This window comes from Boleophthalmus pectinirostris, unplaced genomic scaffold, assembly GCF_026225935.1.
Source record: "Boleophthalmus pectinirostris isolate CB_2022bp ecotype Guang Dong unplaced genomic scaffold, ASM2622593v1 HiC_scaffold_23, whole genome shotgun sequence".
Taxonomy (NCBI): domain Eukaryota; kingdom Metazoa; phylum Chordata; class Actinopteri; order Gobiiformes; family Gobiidae; genus Boleophthalmus; species Boleophthalmus pectinirostris.
The window spans coordinates 13,513,784-13,530,382 of record NW_026571207.1 but is presented as its reverse complement, the minus strand read 5'-3'; the positions used below and the strand labels follow the sequence as shown (position 1 = coordinate 13,530,382).

At 37.8% G+C, this 16,599-nt stretch overlaps 1 protein-coding gene across 1 annotated transcript in view; it reads right to left on the bottom strand.

The window, feature by feature from the left end:
• Positions 1-16,599, bottom strand: part of spata5 (spermatogenesis associated 5) — a 167,483-nt gene that overhangs the window by 118,607 nt on the left and 32,277 nt on the right. The window contains exons 12-15 of the mRNA XM_020917598.2: positions 12,391-12,600; positions 7,908-7,961; positions 7,606-7,685; positions 544-670 (exon numbers count right to left, since the gene is read on the bottom strand). Of these exons, the coding sequence (XP_020773257.2) occupies positions 544-670; positions 7,606-7,685; positions 7,908-7,961; positions 12,391-12,600 (471 nt within the window). The remainder of the gene's footprint in view (positions 1-543; positions 671-7,605; positions 7,686-7,907; positions 7,962-12,390; positions 12,601-16,599) is intronic.

Sequence of the window (16,599 nt, the reverse complement as noted above, 5' to 3'; positions counted from 1 at the left end):
TTGCCAATATGACACAGCACCCCATGATATCAATACTGCATTATCACACTAAACAATACAATATATCGATATTTCAATATTTTTGCACACCCCTAATTGTGAGTGAGCAGAATCCGACCTGTAACTTGGTCCAGTGGCCTAGTGGTCACATGAAAAAGCAACAGCATCTCCATGGAGAGTAAAGTTAATAATTCTTCTGAGAGTTAAAGATTCACTGGGAATGCTAAAACCCATTGTCAGAAAATGAAGCCGGCCAAATGGGTAGAGCTGCACCCAAATCACAATTTCATCTTTATAATCATATCACCCAACCCAAACTGCCAATATGAAAAACGTGAATGTTTCGTGTCCATTTTCAGTATGGAACACATCAATAGACATACCTACAGACCGCATGTCTAAAATCAACAGCACTAGCACAGTTAAAGAGATGAACAGCAGCGAAAAAGCTCTCTCCTCATCCATCAGGCCCACAAAGGCAGAGGGGCAGAGGAGGACTGACTGATCCATCACACACCAAAGGCTCCCGCGATGTGTGTTTACCTTATCCATCATGTCGGGACGGTTGGTGGCGGCCAGCACCGTGACGTCGCGGAGCTGCTCCAGTCCGTCCATCTCTGTCAGCAGCTGGGCCAGGACCCGGTCGCCCACGCCGCCTGACCCCGACGAGCTAAGGGGGCACAGGGGAGGGTTAAGTGTGAAAAAGAACATAGTGAAAATCAATAAGTATTTCAAGGTGAAATATGATGTAAAACTGACTGAGCTTAAAGGAGGGGGTATTACACGTCTATGGGGTATTAATTGTTCACACATAACATATTTAGATCACAGTCACATTTTATTTTGAAAATTGCCAAAAACTATATTATAACAATATTATTCACATATTCAAATGTTTAGTTAGTTTCAGTTTAGTTCTGATGCTCTGAGTCCCTCCTTTGCTCACCTTAAGTCAATGTCCTCTAAACACAATCAGTGTACATTTTGCTAATGAAACTATGGCACATAACATCAGGTTTGTGAAGTTGTAGTGTATTATTTTGCAACAGGAGCATGGTGATGTAGGTTGGTGTGGGCTTAGCCTTGTACATGAGGTGTACTGCTAACTGTTAGGACGGTTCAAATAGGGCCCAAGAGACATTGTTCAATTTCTCAAACATACATGGATGACATATAAAACCTCTTCAGACTTATTTTGATGATGAAACAATGTTATAACTAGGGCTGAGTATCATTCAGAAGTTGCCAATACGATACATACCTTGATACAGTGGGCTTACAATTCGATATGTTTCAATATGATATATTTCAATTTGATTCGATATGGTTCAATAAAAAAATAAAGGTTATATCACGGCTGTGATGCTAAAAGTCTATGTTAAACCACTTCTTGTGCAAAGTTCATATGAAACACAAACATTTTACTGATCAAAACAGTGAAAATGTCAAATGTGTTGCATAAACAAGCCCTTCCTTTCACTAAACAAGCAACAAAACTGTAGCGCTATAACAAAATAATTTAGTAAAATATACAAAAAAATAATAAAAATACTCCGGGCGATATATTAATACAGCAGCCCATGATATCGATACTGTATTATCACATTAACAATACAATATACAGTATCAATATTTAAATATTTTTGCATGCCTCGTTATAACATGGTAGAAAGCTCAAAAAAGATGATATTGCATATTTCACTGTAACAGGAAGCCAACAGTTTTATTTAGATTTATTTTTTAAGATGGAAACATATTCTATTACCTGCTTATTCTGAGTTATGGTCCGCCATGGCTCCAAGAATAATCTTATCAAAAACACAATTTGAATAGTTGAAATTAGTAAAGCACATCGGCTGCTGTGATTTGAGTAACATCTTGTGCTCCACAGCAAAGTACACCAAAATACCCTGTCTCATTGGACTATTATTATATGTAAAAACCTGCTGATTCTGTCTTTTAGAACTCAACATCTTCACATGCATATTCTGAAATGCATGTGATTCTTGTATTAGTTCATATTACCTCTCAAATATGCATGCTCCTGGACATGTTAAAAATACAACAATAATAACTTCCAGTAATGCCATGATATTGACATTCATTTTTGCAATATTTGTTATTACAATTGGTATAAAAACTAAACAACACTGTTGCTGTAACTTTGCATTAGATTCTGGTTATTTTCCACCAGAGCACAGTGCAGACAGCCGCCCCTCTGGCTCAAAGGCACACAGACACTGGCTCTGTTGACAGGGTTAGCCAGCGGAAGTGCCAGACGTTATTAGCACAGACAAGGCCATGGAGCAACACAAAGGGTCTCTGTCACCGCGATACGGACCGGCCGGGAGAGGCAAAGTTTGGCACGAAGAGGGGAGGATAGCTTGAGCAGCCAGTAGGCCCTTTAAAAGTTTGTAAACAAATACGTTCTAGATTCCTGAATGGAGGCACCGGCAGGCAAAAGGGAAGTGGAATATAATAAGCTCAGAATATATGAAAAAAAAAAGAAAAGAAAAAACAAGGGGGAGTTGACAATTCTACATGAGAATTAAAGCATCTTATTTAAAAAGAGATTATAATTTGAAGAAGGCAAAATCATAGGTTTCAGTTTTAATTGGACAAATACATACAGTACATGTCACATCACATTTTCACATCCTCACAATAGTATACCATACTGTAGCACAAATTTGACTTTTTGTAAAGCTTGAATCTAATTTTTAGGCTAGAAATTTTTATTTTTTCCATCGTTTATAATAGAAAGACTCGAATGCCCTCAAAAACAAGAAAAAAATAAAAATAAATAAATAAATAAAAAAATCTAATTCATTTGAAAACAGTTTGCAGCGGTCCATCCAAACTATTCACTGTGATGAGTGAATAAATAAAAGGGCTTTTCACAGCTTTCACAAACCAGAGTGGAGTTTTGCCATCAAGGTAATACTAACATCAACTAGCATGCTAATAGAGGTGTGCAAAAATACTGAAATATTCATATATCGTATCATTTAATTTGATGATACATTATCGATATTGTGGGCTACTGTATCGATATATCACCAAGAGTAATTTTAGGTAAATTTTACTAAATTATTTTCTGTAAGACCTACAATTGTGTTAACATTTTCACTGTTTTGATGAGTTAAATGGGTGTTTTTTATATCACCTTTGCGCAAACTTAGTGGCCTTAGTGGACTTTCAGTATCATACCCATGATTTAGCCTTTTTTTCACTGAACTGTATCGAATTGTTTTGAAATATATCGTATCAAATCGTATTGAACTGAAAGTGTACTGTATTGAAAAACAGATCATATCGAGGCCTTTGTATCGAGGTACGTACCGAATCTGCAACTTCTTAATGATATTACAATAAGACCCTAAGAGCTGCTTTTCCAGTGTATCTGTGGTGGGACAAAACAGATGATACTTTATTACATGGAAAAAGTGCAGCCCCTTTAAAACATTACCATTTAGCTATAATATCAGTTAATCGGTGAACATGCACTAAGGTCTACTTCGCTTCTGCTCTCCTTCCGCGGTTTTGAACACTGTGATGACATAGCATTTTAAAGGGACTATTCTCAAACTGCCTTTCATAAAACCTCACATGTGCTGCGTTTGAATGTTCTTTGGCTCGTCCTGTCCTCTCTTCATTCCAGCAGTTTGAAGTGTGGCAGGTAGGCTGACAGATTTACAGGTGCTTCAAAAAGAGAAAATATATGCTGCTCGGGCTGTCTGCTTGTGTCAACACTTTTGGAATTCCTGCAGTTGAGCCATTTCATTGATTAAACGCAGCAGGAAGTGAGGGCTGATAAATAACCCCCACATCAGTATGGCTAAGTGCATTTTTCAAATAGCTAAAAGCTTTACCGTCAGCTTCTGGTCATTTGCAGCGAATTTGAATTCCAACGGTTGTGCAAAAGCAGTGTGCGAAATTACAAATGAGAGCTTTCGCAATTTGGTTTTGTTGTTATACAGAATAATTTGAATTCTAAATTATAAAAGGTATGGTTAAGGATAGGGCTGTGTATCATTAAGAAGTTGCAGATACGATACATACCTTGATACATAGGCCACGATGCAATACATATCTCGATACAGTGCACTTTCAATTCAAATACAAAATATCTCAAATCGATTCGGTTCAATAAAAATAATGGCTAAATCATGGCTGTGACACTAAAAGTCTTTATTAAACAACATCTTATGCAAAGTGTATAAGAAACACCCATTTTACTCATCAAAACAGTGAAAAAATGTCAAATGTGTTGCATAAATGAGTTTTCTTCCACTAACAAGCAACAAAACTGTAGCGCTGTAACAAAATAATTGAGAAAATATACCAAAAAATACTCTTGGTGATATATCGATACAGCAGCCCATGATATCGGTACTGTAACATCACATTAAGCGATACAATATATCGATATTTCAATATTTTAGTACACCCCTAGTTAAGGAGCAGTGCATTCTTAAAGGTCTTATATTATGTAAAAGTAACTATTAAGAGATTTCAACAATCTCTTTCATATTCCAAAGGCTGATCCGGATCTGATCCAGAAGACTGATTTTATCGCAATTTATATAAAAAATGGGGGTAGTCCTTGGCGGAGGTCTGCGCTCTCTGAGTGCTTTTCTAGTTATTACTCTGTCTACATTTCCAAAGCTCAAAATATTCTGTTCCACTTGTGATGTTATGAAGCTGTTTTTTCCTTTTGTACAGCACAGTGTTTGGCAATTCAATGACTGAACTTATCTAAATGATTCTACTGAAGGTGTACGGAGTTTAAAAACACAGTGGAGCACTTCTTATATTACTGCATGACATCACTAGGTGGAGTGTTCCTGTATGACAGAATAACTTATCTGAAATATGCAGGGCTTGTGTGTTAACCTGTGAATGAGAAAACACAACTGTAGGTAAGTTTTTGATGAGGAATAATAGCAGATCAAAAATATTAAACATTATTTAAAACTTTTGACAACTTCAGTGCAAAATTGGTAAATTTACAGCTTTCTGGTCAAACTGAAGTTTGTCTTTGTTGGCCTCTGCAATTTCCAGTAGTTGGTGACATCACAAAACACTGCCCAGCCAGGCGTTTCTGATCACAAACACATGGCTGCGAGGATACCTGTTAAACCATTCACACTGTTCTTTATACCACTAAACACAGCTCCACTTTAATCCCATTTTAAGTATTGTTTCCAAGTTACAGGAGAATGAAATAAACCATTTTATTTATATGAAGCAATACAATATTACTTTTCTTTTAGCCATGGAATGAGACATGGCATAAATTGTTCATAGTCAGCTGCTTCAACACTCTTTACATATGAAACAACTGCAGTCTTCTTTTTGTAAATGCTTTGAACCGGAAATTTGTGGAATTGAAACAAATGTAAAGAGCAGATTATCAGGATTTTGTCAGGATAAAACTACATGTCTGAATCCGTGTGGCCAAACATAATCCATTTTCCCCGCACTAAACTGTGCTTTCTACACAACTGCTTGTGTACAAATATAAGACTTATAAGACTTGGTATTAGCCAGGCCTAGTTCTAGACAAATGCATTTGCGTGGGAAGACTGCAAATATGTGGGCGAATACAAAGGAAGATGTAGATTTTTTATTACACACCAACTAATAAAATGATGAGTTTAGATAAATGCTAATCTAAACTCTAAAGTTTAGATAAACGCTCTTTGTCAAATATTGGGTTGTAAAAGTATTAAAAATCAAAACTAATCGATACAAATCTAGACACAACTAGACACTCATTTGAGCAGGTATCAATACTAAGGTAACATTCACAGAACAGAAATGAACCTTGAATAGATTTAAAATGATCTTGAGCTGTATGAGAACAACTATAAGAGCACACAGCCTAGTATACGCACATGGACCATTATGGAACATACCTAGACAGCTGAGGGATTACACAGATATAAGGCCAAATGGTAATGTAAAAGAAAGTACTGCTGAAGATATTATTCTAAAGAAACAGTGTTTTATTACCATTGTGGTATCAGTATCAAGTATTGAGTATTCCTTAGTATCGAAATCAAGTTTGAAATTAAAATTTGTATACTTTATGTTGATGTTGAATTGTATATTCTTAAACTAATACAAGTATTTATATCACGTATTTCAGAAATAGTTTGTAGGTCTAAAAAGTACTTTTCTTCAATAACAGGATAATTTTCTATTATCTAATCATTGTGCATGCTTATATTTCTTAATTTCAATCTGATTGCAATATATCGTGCAGCACTAATGTGAAATGCCAATATAAACTGTCACTATGCATTTACACAAATAAAACTGAGAGCTACATGTTTACTATAACAGACCAAATGAATGGTGTCAACATTCTGAAGCCTGTGAGCACATGGACCAGCCGCCTGCCCTGTCTGTGCTCCTTCCTGCGCCCTTTATTTTTATCGAGGAAGCGCGCTGCATTTTTGGCCTCTGCCATCTGCTCCGCGCACCACAATGAGGTCTCTGTGTGTGTCCGGTGCTCGTCCTCCGCCCGCACCCCCCTCTCGCCTCTGCCCCCCTCCTCCCTCCGCCCGTCCCAGCTTCCTTTGGGCCACAGATGTTCCCAGTGCCATCCCACCCAGCCGCTCCGGGACAAGCCACTGCTCTGTGTCTGAGGGGGCACCGTGAGTGGCTTCAAAGTCTCGCGGACACTTGGAGATATGTGCCAGTGAGTCATGAAAGCATCTTTGTGAGGCGTTCAAGGGCAGAATTTATGACTGGAAAATGGAGTACAATGAAATGTGTTTTTGTGAAATGTGTCCAGAATGTATGTGTCACTCCTAATAGTAAATAATCTCAGCAAAATCAAGTGTTCAATTTGATATTTTGTACTGGTCATATTTTGTTTCTGGTAAAAATGTATAATTTAAAATGTAACTTTGAGCAGGAAGTAAATGAATCATTTTCTATTATCAAGACATTTTAGATTCATATTGGGATTTACACTGAACTAAATCTAAAATAATTATATATATATGTTACAGTTTAATACAAAATACCTAAAAAGAAGCATAATTTATCTTCTTTTAGGAGAGGAATACACAGAGAACCAGAAGCATGGTGTTTTGTTAGAATTTATGCTTCTTCCTTGCTCTCTCAACCAGCTACAGTTATTATGTGACTGGAGTGGAAAATGTAATTGAAGAATGTACTTCTTAAACCAAAGACAGTTGCTGGGTGAACACTCAACCCATTATGCCACTACTGCCCCATAAACTTGTTTTAAACTTGGAGATATTATTGCTTTGCCTTGAATGTCCCACTGTATAAGGTAAGTATTCAATTAAGTGACTTCATTTGTTGAAATATACATTACTGTTTTGTTGTAACTAACAAAAAACATTGTACTAGTTATTGAATCAAAAAGTTTTTATAGCTTAAAAATACTGAAAAACACAGATCTCATCATAGATCAGATCTGTCACCTGCCCATCTCCATGGAGATAGACAAGTTTAATGCTATATTATGGGAAATTAAAGCAATAACATCTCCATAGAGACAAACAGGTGGACCATTTACCAGAAATGTTGTGTTCCTGTTTGTCTAAAAGTAACCTCATGTACCTTCCTCTCTCGCTGGCCAGCGCATCGATCTCATCAAAAAAGACTATGGAGGGAGCGACGGTCCGGGCCTTCCGAAACACCTGCAGATGATGGCAGCCACAATGAAGGAGCGGAAATAAGAGGATGAGTGTGACAAAGACAAAGAACAGTGCGCCACAACAACACAAAAACATGCACAGGAAATAGTCCATGTATTATAGCTAGAACACAACCGACCGCCATTCACTGTATAAATAGAGTTTCGGAAAACAATTTAAACTAATTACTCTAAGTATTCCTGTTTATGACAAATGCAGACTCACCTCTCTGACGGCTCTTTCAGACTGCCCAACATATTTGCTTAGTAGTTCAGGTCCCTAAAAAAGGAAGTAAATATTAAAATATACTGAGGTAAAAGTTGGACAAGATATGTGGACATATGGAGATTTCTTTAGCGCCTTTCAAGATACCCAAAGTGCTTTCCTGTTCATTATTCATTCACTTTACATTGTAGCCACAGCTGCCCTGGGGCAGAGTAATGGAAGTGAGACTGCCAATCTGCATTCATACTAGACAAGCCAATGTCCCTTTTTATATTGACTTTTTTTAAAATATTGTATTGTGAATATTTATTGAGGCGATCCACTTTTACATGGACATCCACATTTGAATAAAGTATACTATGTTATCCGAAACCACAAAAGAAGGAAGGAGGTAATTAAATCTATACGGCTAGTTCCAAAGAAACAATAACAAACGCTTTGAAACGTTGCTAGTATTGAGATTCATTTTTGAGTGCGTGCAAAGCATTTTTTTCAGATGGTGAAGTGAATCGGGATGGACCACCAAAGTTACTTCAATCCTGCACTGCTTACAGCTCTTTCTTTTCCAGGTTTGTGATAGAAAAAAAACCCAAAAAAACAGACTAACAATCCTTTAATTCATTCCTTTCATTCAAAATCTATACATTTTTAGTGAGAAGCAAACATGGTAATGAAGACACAAGCTGCAGATGCATGGTGTGTCTAAGCCCAGGTGCGTAAAATACACTTAAGCCTGTCCGTGAGTAGAGCCCTGCTGTATGCCCCACAGTACAGATAAAGCTAATCCTCTGATTGTTACTCTATAATTCATACTTGTGCACTTTCAAAGAGAGCGGGACATTTTTTAGATTCCTCTACATGTTTCCTGTCTCTTCTGAAAGGCCTTTTCAATCCTTTTAGATTCCGTTGACATTTTAAACTGGGGCTAATTGCCGTCAACTCGGAACTAGATTTACAGTTAAAACGTTAAAGTAAGGGCTTGACTCATACAAATGTAATATGCCTCTGGCAAACGAGAACTTGTCTGAAACACCACTCATAACATTTACTAGGAAATTACTTCTCGAGTTTTCTTTGGTTTTTGTTTTCAACTATTTACAGCCAGGATGGAAAGTCCTTTGACACAAATCCTGATTTTAGTGTGTGCCTGCTCATGGACTGTGTATGGAACTCTTTGTTACATCTGGGGCAAAACATCTTCTCTTTTATAAGACTGTTGTGTTTGGACATGGTCACTGACAAATAAATGATAAAAGGAAGTTCATTTATGAGCTTCAAGCTTCTTTCCTGATTTGAAGGAATTGGTATTGCAGCAGTCCTCTGTTGCTATAGCAATAACACAATTCAAATCAAAATGTTATGTCTTTTAAATGCGGAAAAATCCTCACAAAATCCTTCAAATTAGAAAGAAAGTTATTTTCTGAAACCATGAATAGAGGTGGTCGGTATGCAAAAAACAAAAAAAACAACACAAAAAAAAATCATAATATTTATTCTTAGAGGCTAGACCCCTGACTTTGTATTTTGAGAGAGTTCACACCTCAACATGATTGGTTAAATCCACCTGTCACTCACAGCACGGCAGAGGCTGAGTCACCATATGACAAAAAACCACAACTGCATATTGTCCTAGGCGTCACATCACTTTTGGCCAAATCTCTGTGCCAAACCTCAGAAGTTGAGCAAGATTGGGCTTGGTAATACTTGGATCAGAGGCTGTTGGGAATATCAGGTGCCACAGAGGGGTGCAGCAGCAAAAAACTGTTATTGTCTCCTCACTTCACCCGAACTGCCTGGTATGAGAGTATGTGGTGGTCACAGGGGCCGATTTGCAGCCTCACTTCCGTCCGTCTAACCCTTCGCAGCTGTTGCTACAGAAGTAGCTTACCAGCACCAAGTGTGGAGTAAATGAATAATGCACAAAATTGTGGAGTTTCAGTGTCTGGAAAAGTGCTATACGAAACAAATGAATTATTATAATTGTCAATTTTGATATTTGCCATCACATCACATATGTACTTCTGATTTATCTTTATTTGTCTTCGTTCTCTGTCATTTTTATTTCAGCACTCACCTACTCACTACTGTATACAATAAGCACTTTTCTTAAAGGTTCTATATTACTCAAAATTGATTTTTGTGAGCTTTAATCATGTTAAAATGCTGTTACCTCATCAAAAACATACCTAGAGTTGTGTTTTATTTCATTCACAAATGTTTGAATAATCCCGCATTATTAGTCTACACCAAAAGCTCAGAATGCTCTGTTCCACCTTATAATGTCATGAAGGGGTAGTTTCCACGTTAACAGCTACTTTTTACCTTTAGTTCAATAGAGACTGGCACTTCTAGGGCTAGAATTAAGTGTTAAACAGGATTGTGTGTTAAACATATGTGAAAAACAAAAACAAAAAAAAAAAACATAACCCCTGGTATGTTTCTGATGAGGAAACATTATAACATAGATCAAAAAATCAGGTAATATGTGATCTCAAAACAATAATAATTTGATGGGAACCCAGATACACAATTCCTCACGTGTCTCTCAAAAGCAGATAGACCTGCAGACATTCATCGTAAGAACTTCCTCTTTCTCCAGTCAACCTTTCAACACCTCAGTGCTGCTGGAGGACAGGACACTTAACTGCAGGCCTTTTGTCTCCTCTACTAAGTGTGCCGCTTGACTCCATAATCCTGGGTTCCTGTGCTGGACAAGTTGATTTTAAATCCACTGACAGTATCTGCGGATGTGTGTATGGCGGGCAGGAAACTCGAATTGACAAGAAGATAATAGGGCTTCTCTTCTCACAGAGGAAACAGTTAAGCCTTGAAGTATCCCAAATCTGGATAAGGTATCTCTATGTGAAAGCACTGGAGAGGTGGACGGTGTTATTGCAGATGCTGTCAGCGGGGGGCAGGATGTTTTTCATGGGGCAGATCGCTTCCTGGGGACTTGAACTCTTGGCGTAGATAACATTATCCAAAATATAACATTACGCAAACTAGAGTTAAGTTAAAGGAAAGTGCTTGTTATTATGGGGTTTGACAGAGACAGGATCTAAAATGCAATAGACAAAAAAATAACTACAATATTTTTAGATAACCAAATCTATCCATCAAAACAAAAAACTTTATTGTAAAGAACAGTTCATACGATAAATCTTATGCTATACATAACTTTTTTAACCACCGTCTTTACTTTGACCTTGTCGATATAATGAAAAGCGATCCAATAAGCAATGTTTTCAAATGTTCTAATAGCTATTATACACAATAGACTTTAACATACTAGCTTTATGTGTCTGCGTTAGTGAAGGCATATTGTAACTATGTACAAAATATATGGTAGTTTTTCAGGCAGATATTATTTTTACAATAATTGAAAGGCAAATAAGTTACACAAGCTAATCCTTTCTGTCTATAGTCAATAGTTTAATAGATTCATAAACTGAAAAACCTTATTCCAGTCAAGCTATAGTTATTTATTTACTCCTAGCAGTACACATAATGTTTTGTTTTGTTTTTACTACCAGCAAATGCGTCAGCCATAAATAAACCGTCTTGTTTTCCAACCCAGCTATTTCCTGCCTGTTGCCCACTTTAGAGCGTCGTAAGGTGAAATAGCTAAAGTTAACTCATGCTTTTTACAGCCCTAGTTAGTGGGACTGCGCCTCACCCATTTCCAGCGTGATTCATGAAAACAAAGCTGGCTTCAACTGTCACTGACATTTGCCGTTAGCTTAATGACACCGGCTGAGAGCTTCTGTCGTGCTCTTCTGTCTCAAGCGGCAACAGCTTTGAAAATAACCTCCCGATCAACAATTCAACAAGCTGATCAATCAATCTCTGTCATGGCGGCCCGGACAGGCAGGGGCGGGGGGAGCAGCAGAGGATGGGGTGATGAATGAGAAGGGACAAACACGGGGTCAGGGGTCATACAAGGAGCCCACTAAAGAGGAAGTGGTGCGGTCAGACTGTCTCCAAGTCATTAGCCAAGTATGTCCACTTTTAAACACTGCTGACATCATTGGTATTGAATACCAGCAATGCTGAGGTTTGAAAATAAAATATATTTTCATTTTATGACATAGTATTTTCTGTGTATAGTAAAATAACCTTAAAAAGTGAAGCGTGATATTGTCAAAATGAACAATGAAATGTCATGCTCCCCCTCATGATATAAGGAGGTAATAGAAGGGCTCAAATATATTTTCAAACATTATACACCTTTACTAGAATAATCTGGATAACTGCAAACATGGAATCGCCAGTCTCTACTAGTAAAGCGTACCTGTTAACTTAAAAAACTATTGCTTCATGATATCACAAGGTGGAACAGAGTATTTTGAAGCTATCGAGATGTAGACAGCTTAATAATAAAACATGTGTGAATGAAACAAAACACAACCCCTTTTTGTATTTGTTTGTATTATGATTTTAATGCACTTTGTGTATGAATTGTGGTCTACAAAATTTCACTTACTTTAATAGATAAAAAGTTGAGTCCGCTCTCATTGGCCAGAGCCTTGGCGATCATAGTCTTGGAGCAGCCCGGGGGCCCATACAGCAGCACTCCTTTAGGCGGCTGGATGCCCATGCGAGTGAAGGCCTCAGGGTGTCTCAGGGGCCACTCCACTGCCTGCTTCAGTTTCAACTTCACCTCCTCCATGCCTCCGATATCTGACCACCTCACCTGGACATGAGAACAAACAGTTCTATTAGTATATCTCATAGAGTTACAAAAAGTCAAAACATAAAATACTAGGGGTGTAATGATATCCAAGTCTCACAATATGGTATCTTCACGGTATGAACGTCATGGTACGATATTTATTGCGATAGCGTGGGAAAGCTCACGATTAGGGATGTAACAATTTCCAAATCTCTTTGTACTATGTTTTCCTGATAAACATGTCACAGTACAATTGTAATATTTTGTGGAGGCTAAATAGCTAAAACTGTTAATATGCTACTTTTCCTCTTAAAATGACTTAACAAGACTTAATCCAAAGAACTAAGACATAAAAGTGCTTAAAACTTTCTTCATGTAGTCTACACTGAAATGGAGCAAAAGATCATGTTCTATGTAGTCTTTTTTTAGCTATTGCTGCACCATAACTCTTAATTTAAGCAAAGAGACTTGTAATTCGATATATTATGATGGTCCACGATATTATTAAGGAAAATTTGATGATACAATATCACAATATTTCAGTTATTGTTACATCCCTATAAAATACTCACATACACATTTGTATCAAAACTAGATTCTCTTATAGGACTTCTTCAAATGAGAAATTACAAATTTATGTGCTGAAAATTACATATCACAGCCTATTGTATAAAAAGTGGTCTATTTGCATTAACATTGTGGTAGAAATTAGAACCCGGCCGATATATCAGTTGGGCGATATATCAGTTGGCTGATATTATCAGCCGATATGGGCACCTGGAACCATATCGGCGATCGGCCGATATGTTTGCTGATATGGGTCGATATTTCACGTGGGCATGTTATACCTCGTTATAAAGCTTAGACTCTCTACATTATTTCCATTTAATCCAATTTACAGACAGATAAATGTCCTAATATGTGGGTCCACATCAGGATTTATCTGCGGAGTCATATCCCTATGTGTGTGTCCATACTGTCCCTGAACACATCCCCAGAGTCACGTCACTCACGTGTGTTTGTTTACACCCCCAGACGTAGGTCCAAACACTGAGATTATATTCTTTTTACGGACAATCTGTTTAAGTCTGGATTAAAAGGACATTTATTATTGCAGACTTGTGATGTGAGGAGGAGCCTGTGTGAGCGGTGAGTGTTGGAAATATGTCGACTTTTAAGCTAGTTTTGGTTATTTGTTATTGGTTAGCGATTAGCTGCTGTAGCTCCCACACATAAACAGACTGTATTCTCTTCTATTGGCCTATTGTAAAGTGACTATATTGGCCCTATATATATACGTGACTGGACCTGCATTGATATGTAAATGAGCTGTGAATAGAGGAGTAAGTGATCACATTTATCTATATATTTATCTATATACCGTGGCGTGCACGCATTTACGGCTAAAGGCTAACCGCGGTAGTTTACTTTCTTTACTAGCTAGTAGTGATGGGTCGGTCGTGAATGAAACGGCTCTTAGAGCCGGCTCTTTGAAATGAACGACGGGAGCCTGCTCGTTATTGGGAGCCGTGTTTTCTCTTTCTCTCACCCTCTCTTTCTCTCACTTTTTTCTCCTCACGTCGCGTGCAGACTAGTGGTAGTTTGACAGCGGCAGCGGCTGAAAACGAAACTTTCAGAAATATGCATAGGTAAAATGTGCATAGGATAGAAAAAACATGCATATTTGGCTGTAGTTCAGCATAAAATAAATAAACCAGGACTAATCTTGGACTTGAAAGAGGGAAAGAGATAGAGACCAAGTCCCGACACTCAGTCCTGGTTCAGTTCTGGTTTAGCCCTATTTTACGCACGGTTTAGATCTGTTTAAGTCCTGGTTTAGTTCTTTTTCAGTCCTGGTTCAGTTCTGGTTTAGTCCTGCTTTAGACCTGCTTTAGTCCTGCTTGCAACAAAACAACCTGAAGAGCCACTTGGGAGTCAAAAAAGCCAGCTGCTTTTAGTGAGCTGAGCCAAAAGAGCCAGTTCTCTAAAAAGAACTGGAATACCCATCACTAGTAGCTAGAATGTGATGCAAAAATGCCATTAGTTCGACCTACTGTCTGTAAATATGATGCAAAGAGTCAGAATAACAATAAATGTTGCCTAAATAAACCCAATTTAAAATCCACTATATTAGACAATTTTTTACATCACTAAATATATCAGCGATTATATAGGATATCGGCAGCTCCAACCCACATTTTATTGGTATCATATCGGCCACAACAAAATCCATAACGGTAGGGCCCCAGTAGGAATGTCAAAACTTTTATCAAAATCAAGTATGACGGATATTGACAAAACTACCAATACCTTGAAATGCAAAAGACTGGAAGTAGGTATTTATTTCCCTTTAACTCCTAAATGTTATAGTTATGCTCTCAATTCTAACATTGTATTTCTGGGAAGTGGTGAAAGTCTGTGAGCATGGTTGTAGAATGGATTTTAGAAGTATCAATTGATTGACCTTGCAAATTGGCTCCTTGACCAATCATTCTCTGACCAATTTTGAACTTGAGGTCACCAACTTAACAGCCATGTTTTTAAAAAGAATACATGCATGCTTTTGTACATCAGATCCAATACTAATACTGGATAAGTGCATCATCAATTTGGCAACAGCAAAACTCTTTTCATAACGTTTAACTTAATATGGGAAATCCAAGCTCTGTGTTTGTTATGTTTAACAAAGTATGACAAAGCCAAAGTTCAAAACAAAACTCACTGCCAACAATGGAAGCAACCGACCACAGTCAACTCTGACTGGACACTGACATCAACAATGCTCTCAAGTTGCCTTCAAAAAATGAATGGAGACCTAATATAAAAAAGCATATTCCAAAATAGATAAACCATTAAATTCACTTGAAGAAAATTATGCTTCACATGCAGTTATTGAACATTAAGCATATCATAGGCGTCTACACCCCGTTATCGGAGATGCCTTACAAAATAACTCAATATACTAGCCATTACATGTTTTTATTTTCAAACATACATTCTTTATGTTATCAATGTTGCAATTGTGTATGTAATTAAATGCAACGTAACCATAGCAACATAATGTTACTAGAAGGGTTAGGGTGCATTCGATTATCCATCCGTCTCCCACTCAGATCTCAGATATGACTTCATGTCCATGCTTCAAGCATTTTATTATGTTTCTCACATAGACCATATATATGAATGGACATAGCTAACACGCTTGCCGCCTCGTTCCGGTTTCACATGTCTGACTTGAAAAAAAATGTGCACGTCAACTGGAAAGTTATTGTTGTTGTTTATCTTCTGTTTGCAACTCTAGGGACGTTAAGCAACACTCGTTTAAAACAAGTCTTTGTCAATACTGTCCTTACCACGACACCAAGTACTATATTCACAGGCAGTGATATGGACGCAGTAAGATATTGCAGTAATACGAGTGACCAAAGCTCCAAACACAATGAAAACAGTTCATACTTAAAACTGACACTCGGAGCAGCCTTCTTGGATACTATCCTTGCTCGGACTCCTCTGAGTTCTTCCAAGTTCCAAGTTGCACTGTCTGAAGAAAAAGGGCATGTTAGTGCGTGTCACTAAGCAACATCCTCAGACTTCAGAGTCGGATGGATAATCGAACACACCATTACTCGTTAGAGAGTACACAAGCAAGACAGCCAGCAACTTAACATAGAACCTTTTACTGATAATTATCACATTGTTTTGCAGACATCAGCTGGCCAGAAAAATTTAATCTGAGATGAAGGAGCAGAACCCTGAGGTCTCTTTGCTGAATCGCAAGAGAAGAAAGCCTACTCTGACAGGCAGAGGGACACACAAATGACCACGACAACCTTCAGCAGGTCGTAACTGAGGTTGCTGAGGCCCAGGAACAGGAGGAGAACCAGGCCTTCCGAGGAAGATCTGCTGAAGCAAATACAAATTCTGAAAGCTCAGCTAAGGAAGGAGCAGGAGGAGAAAGAGAAAGCTCTCTATCAAGGAGCAGTATGACCGCAGTCGTGTGTATGTGGGAAATCTCCAGAA